The sequence below is a fragment of the Anarrhichthys ocellatus genome, unplaced genomic scaffold (genome assembly GCF_004355925.1).
Source record: "Anarrhichthys ocellatus isolate YVR2014 unplaced genomic scaffold, GSC_Weel_1.0 scaffold183, whole genome shotgun sequence".
NCBI lineage: Eukaryota > Metazoa > Chordata > Actinopteri > Perciformes > Anarhichadidae > Anarrhichthys > Anarrhichthys ocellatus.
Genome location: NW_022280213.1, coordinates 113,478 through 119,313, shown reverse-complemented (window position 1 = coordinate 119,313; position 5,836 = coordinate 113,478). Strand labels below are relative to the sequence as shown.

General features: G+C 47.2%; 1 protein-coding gene across 2 annotated transcripts in view; it reads right to left on the bottom strand.

The window, feature by feature from the left end:
- The window catches only part of carmil1 (capping protein regulator and myosin 1 linker 1), a 26,644-nt gene that overhangs the window by 6,924 nt on the left and 13,884 nt on the right, over positions 1-5,836 (bottom strand). For both annotated transcript variants that reach the window (XM_031878496.1, XM_031878497.1), the window contains 19 exons: positions 5,693-5,781; positions 5,376-5,470; positions 4,809-4,895; positions 4,608-4,711; positions 4,348-4,425; positions 4,119-4,195; positions 3,744-3,848; positions 3,318-3,387; positions 3,125-3,206; positions 2,943-3,042; positions 2,778-2,832; positions 2,473-2,645; positions 2,318-2,386; positions 2,102-2,195; positions 1,876-1,974; positions 1,652-1,780; positions 636-755; positions 383-558; positions 62-149 (listed from right to left, as the gene is read on the bottom strand). In XM_031878496.1, coding sequence (XP_031734356.1) covers positions 62-149; positions 383-558; positions 636-755; positions 1,652-1,780; positions 1,876-1,974; positions 2,102-2,195; positions 2,318-2,386; positions 2,473-2,645; positions 2,778-2,832; positions 2,943-3,042; positions 3,125-3,206; positions 3,318-3,387; positions 3,744-3,848; positions 4,119-4,195; positions 4,348-4,425; positions 4,608-4,711; positions 4,809-4,895; positions 5,376-5,470; positions 5,693-5,781 — 1,890 coding nt within the window. The remainder of the gene's footprint in view (positions 1-61; positions 150-382; positions 559-635; positions 756-1,651; positions 1,781-1,875; positions 1,975-2,101; positions 2,196-2,317; positions 2,387-2,472; positions 2,646-2,777; positions 2,833-2,942; positions 3,043-3,124; positions 3,207-3,317; positions 3,388-3,743; positions 3,849-4,118; positions 4,196-4,347; positions 4,426-4,607; positions 4,712-4,808; positions 4,896-5,375; positions 5,471-5,692; positions 5,782-5,836) is intronic.

Below are 5,836 nucleotides of genomic sequence, written 5' to 3'. Positions count from 1 at the left end.
GTGAAGGGTGAATGGACAGAGAAACAAGACAGACAGACAGACAGGTGGAGAGGACACTAACCAGAGTATGTTGTGATCTGGACAGAGACTCCAGGATCTCATCCACGATGCGATCGGACAGAAACGATGCCATGCTCAGCTTCACTTCACTGTTCAAAAAACAAAACAGAAAATCACGTTCAGGCTCCAAAGTCTCCATCTGACCAACGATGCGTTACACAACTGTCCAAATGATGGGCTACCTGTCGGCTGTGTGAGTCTCGTTCACTCCTTCTAAAGTGTTCAGAGTTAAGTCCGAAGACCCACTGACTAGACTTTCTGTGCATCTAAAGCTAACCATGTAAAATCTCACACACACACACACACACACACACACACACACCTGATCTTGTTGATGATGTCGACCCCGGACTGCTCCAGCAGCGTGGTGGTGATGAAGCTGCGAGGGACGGTCATCCTCGTTGCTCCGGCCTTCAGAAGCTCCTGGCGAAGGCTGCTCCTCTTCATCACATGAGGACACAGGCCCTCAGCAGCATCCACCATGGACACCAGCATTGTCTGGGGAGGAGTTAGCAAAGAGTAAACTTCACATTGAACTTTAGAAGACTTCTTCTGTGTCAACAGCAGCTCAGTACCTGCAGCTGTTCGTCCATCACCCGGGCAACCTCTCCAGCCATCGACTCCAGTTTGTCCTGAATGGCTCCAACACACGCGCCTGACCCTCCACTCTTCAGGTAGTGAAGGTTGGGGAGCAACTGGAGGGATGAGGGAAAAGAGGGACACAGCGAGAGATCTTTAACTGTTTACCAGTCGAGGCTATCTTGTTGAGCCAAAACTGCAAAAGCAGATATATTGTTTAAGTTTTGCCTTAAAGCTACGATGAGGAACTTTCATGTTGTGTTGATTCTGGCGGTCCCTGTGGACTAAGTGGTAGTGGTAGGAGGAGACGCTGCTGCTGCCGGGAGCTGAGCTCTCCCCCTCCCTCCGGAGCTCCGACTGCAGGTCTACGGTGAACCGGTCTCTGCTAGAGGATCCGGGTCTGTCCACGGTGAACCGGTCTCTGCTAGAGGATCTGGGTCTGTCCACGGTGGACCGGTCTGGGTCTGTCCACGGTGGACCAGTCTCTGCTGGAGGATCTGGGTCTGTCCACGGTGGACCGGTCTCTGCTGGAGTCTGAGCTGAAGGAGTTTCTGGTGAAGCTGGGTGCCGTAAATTGTTTCATCTGATTTAGCAGGAAACCGGACCTGATGACGAGCCCTATCTTCACACTGATGGTCTCGTTCACGTATGTAGACCTTATAAAAGGTATCAGTATTACGTTGAGACTGTTTCATAACCAGTTAAAAGTTCCTCACAGTAACTTTAATTAGCATGTTTATTGCTCTAAATTACATAAAAGTGAAATTGTTGTCACTACAGGTGATATAGGAGTTTGTTCTTAGTGTTGAAATATAATCAAAACAAGTCATGAAGCACTAAGGTGTGATTTTTGCTTGACTCATTTGGCAGTCAGGCCCAGAAGTGTCCCTGATACGCAGCTGATAGTCTGCACCGTGAGTCAAGGAAGAACATTTTTTTTATACAAATATCTTGTCCAAAGGTGTGATGTTCGTGTCTCGAGACAGACCGATCTACCGTCACGTGGTCTTACTTTCTTGGAGTTCTTGGCGTCTTTCATGAAGTTCTCAGCCACCTTCACGTCCTCCTGGACCGTGGTGGTCTCTGTGAACCTCAGAGAGTTCAGGTGGTCCTGCACCTTTACACAAATCATGTCCATCATCTGCGCCACAGAGAGGTTAGAGGTGAGACAACGGACAGTAGCATGTTAAAGCAAAGGTCTGCTGATCTAGTGTGTGTGTGTGTGTGTGCGCCTGCCTGCTGCGTGGTGGTGGTGACTATTCCCTGCTGCAGCCTGTACGCCTGCTCCTGGAGGTATTTGCGCGTCTCGTGGTTCCTCAGCAGGTACTGCTCCATCTACATCACAACAACACGACAAACTAAAATGTAACTCGCAAACATGTGACATCAGATACGATTTAAAGAGTCTGAATACAGACAGTGGAGGCTACAGAGTGCTCTTTACAAAGAACAGGGCAGCGACCTTTAGCAAGGCCTCCTCTGTCTTCTCTGGGCTCGCCTTCAGTGCCTGAGCAGCATCCATGATGGGCATAGGCATGAAACGAATGGTGTGGTTCCTGATCGGGGAGAGAAAATAGTACATGAGCATGACTTACTCCATAATACTAGAACAGAGTCAGGACGGGGCGTACAGCATGCAAACACGTCATGTGATCTCGACAGGTTGCTTCATACTTACTTCTCCAAAGCAGCAGCGACGTCCTGTAGACCCTGAGGGCTGATGTTGTTTCTGTCCCACATGATGGTCCTGCAGACACAAACATTTGGATTAAAAAGCTTTTTTTCTCCCAAACATAACGTTTGTTCGGAGGACGATTCTGTTTCATTGCTGACCTGAGTTTGGTGTTGATCTGCAGGGCTTTGGCCAGCATCTTGGCCCCCATGTCTCCCATGGAGTTTCCACTGATGTCCAGTTTGGTCAGGGAGGTGTTGCTGCCCAGGGCGTTGAGGACGATGGACAGGTCGGTCTTCAGCTTGGAATCAGCCAGGGACAGCGAGGTCAGCGGCTGCACGGGAAACGACAGGCAGGCTGTTTATTGGATGATTTTATCTGAAGTGTTTAATAAAAGCTTGAGTATGAAATTAAGGCTTAAGTGACGGGTAGCAAAGGGAACAGAAGGAAGACACAAAGAACTCACTGAATCCTCCTCTTGAAGCATGTGAACCAGGTTGTCCAGAATCTGAGACACATTTCTGGGGAAAAGTGGCAAAAACAATGCAGTGAGTAATTCAATTAATTCAATAAAAACAATCCAGGAATGTAGTGTTTTAGGAGGTGCTGGAATGCTGTGTGTGTCACCCACTTGGACTTGATGTTGTTGAAGTTTTTGCCCAGTGACAGGTGTCTGATGGAGCGGTTCTTGGCCAGCCAGACCAGCAGGGTGTTCAGATCCATGTCCAGACCTGAGGGAAACAGAGCAGGCCACCATCAAAGTCAATACAGCGGCCATCGTTAATGTTCCGAATCTAAAAAAATGTTCCTCACTGTTGTCAGAAATGTCCAGACTAGAGATGTTGGGAATCTCAGCTACACAACCCTCCAGGATCTGGGAGCCTCCTGAACGCAGCTGAGAGCAGAAGAGAGCCAGATCTCAATAATAAACTTGTCAGTGGTGTTTTTTGCACATTTACTACATGCTGAACTCAAACAGAGTGCCGAGGTTCATGTCAGTTTTTACCTCGCAGCAGCTGAGATCCAGTGACACGTCACTGAGGCTTGGGTTGCAGCCGAGTCCCAACAACAAGGCTCTGCAGACAGAAAGACCAGTGACTCATCGGACGGATTGACAACAGCTTGCAGAGAGCAATGACATTGCTTTAAGGGCAACTTTGGTATCTTTGAACTTGGACCCGAGTCCAGTACTGGTCCAGTACTGAGGGAGAACGCTGCAGATGGCAGCTGCATTTCTATCATTTCTCTTCTCATTGGTAGAGAAGTAAGTCAGTGTTTTCTTGCTTTTTAAACTGACTTTTCCTTGTGTGACTTAAACAATGATGCAAAATGGCAACTTCTTAAAGAAGCCTTCTCTCTCAGTGAAACAGTTTAACTGAATGCTATAAATATTTAGCTAGTAATTTACATTTTTTCAGCAGTATTTTCTTACTTGAGAGCCTCCAGAGGCAGCCTGGTCCCCGACAGGCTGACTGAGCGCAGAGCCTGAGCGCTGCTGAAGAACAGCTTAAAGGACGGAGAGATTTCTTTGCACTTCCTGTGTGGATGTGAGGAGAGACGTGTTAGAAATGACTCCGTGGAGTGCGGTAATACATTTACAATTAAAGAAGAACATCTCATACTCTTAAATGTACATTTAAACTACATATAAAAGTGGCATTTGTTGAACGTTGGGAGAAATAATCTGCCAATCAAGTCCATCTACCGGTCTGAAGTCAGAGATAATGAAGTCAGCAATACATCTGTAATGTTGCATAATGTTAATGAGTCGACTGATAGAAGGAAGGAAGTGAGTTTAATATCTGACCTGTGAGAGAAGACGGACTTGGACATGTTGAGGATGGAGAGATGCTTCAAAGATCCTCTGAGCAGAGACGCACACACCTAAAAGAAACACAAAACTCAACTTCAGCTAAATTACAACCAGGCTCAAATGAACCTCTTTCAGAATGTGTAGACCACTTTTGGAGGAATATAAACATGGTATTATGTGTTGAAAGTGTGTATGATTGCTTGTATGTGTGAGCTGCTTTTACCTGCTCCAGAGAGCAGTCGCTGTTGGACAGGTCCAAGGTCTCCAGGCAGTTTGGATGACTCAGAAAGCTGTGCAGGTTCTGTGCAGAAAAAAGCACATTAGAAGTCTAGTGAAACACATTACTGCTGTCAAACCCTCCGATTTGCAAACTATTCAAGAACTTTACTTCTGTCCGATGTTTTCTAAACAGCTTAAATAAACTGGGGTTGAGAGTTTGTCTTGAAGGTGGGTGTGACAGAGGGAGGGGAGGTGGAGGCGTACCTGCAGGTCGTCGCCTCTGAGCGAGTTTCCCGACAGGTCGAGGTGTGCGAGAGCGGCGGCGACCGACGGGTTGGCGCCGAGGGCCTGACAGAGGCTGTTCACACCTGCAAGACATGACAAACGTACTTTTAGTCTCCCGAAACAATAATTCAGGACAATAATGACGTATTACTATATCTGTGTTTCTTTCTGTGTGCTCACCTTTAGGATACATGGAGGTCCTGGAGAGGTTCAGGTGCTTTAGGCCCATGGGAAGTTTGGCAAGTTGAGCACTCAGAGCAGAAACACCTGCAGAAAGTATCACACACCCACTCATTAAAGTTATTAGACTTTATAGAGCTGACGGGCTCTAACATGGCCACCAGAGGGCGCAAGACATCATCTATGAGTCCTCTGTGAGCCTTCACAGTAACGGCGGTTACATTATTGTAACCCTAGTTCTATAAGCACAGAAGGAGCCTGCTACTGGGCTCTGTTGGTAATACTTCCCTCCAATCATGAGCTCCCTTTCTGCTTATAGCACCTGGGTTACAATATCATAACCTTAGTTCAAACTCACACAAGCTCCGCCCTCTACTAGACATTATGGGTACAGTGGGTGGAGCCTGACAAATGCACAGCCTGCCGCCTCATAACATCGACCCAACCCGGTATTATAAACCATTCTAATGGGTCATATCATGAAGATATGCATGCCAAAGCCAGCCTACACAATAAAAACAGCGTGCGTGTGTGTGTGTGTGTGTGTGTGTGGGCACACGTGTTAACCTTTGTCCTCCAGTGAATTGTTGCTCAGGTTGAGTGTGTGCAACGTGGAGGCCGGGTTGTACGACAGAGCGCTGCCCAGTTTTTGAGCAAAATCACTGAAGAAGAGAAAGAAACAAAACAACACAATCATGTGATCACGTGTGTGATGTTGTCAAACTTCATAAACGCACAATCGATAAGAAAACAAACACACATTTGATATCCTGAATGGACTTTGTGTCCTGGTCACAAACGGTTTATTTACTCGTGTTTGAGTGCGATCAGGCTGACAGGAATAATTAAAAGTGGTATTATGCACCGATCAGTTGACCTCTGACCTTTTAAGTCCAGTGTTGTCCAGCACCAGCTCCTCCAGCCGGCCGGACCGAGCCACCACTCTCAAGATCTGGTCACAAATATCAGTCGACTGCAGGAACACACACACACACACACACACACACACACACACACACACACACACA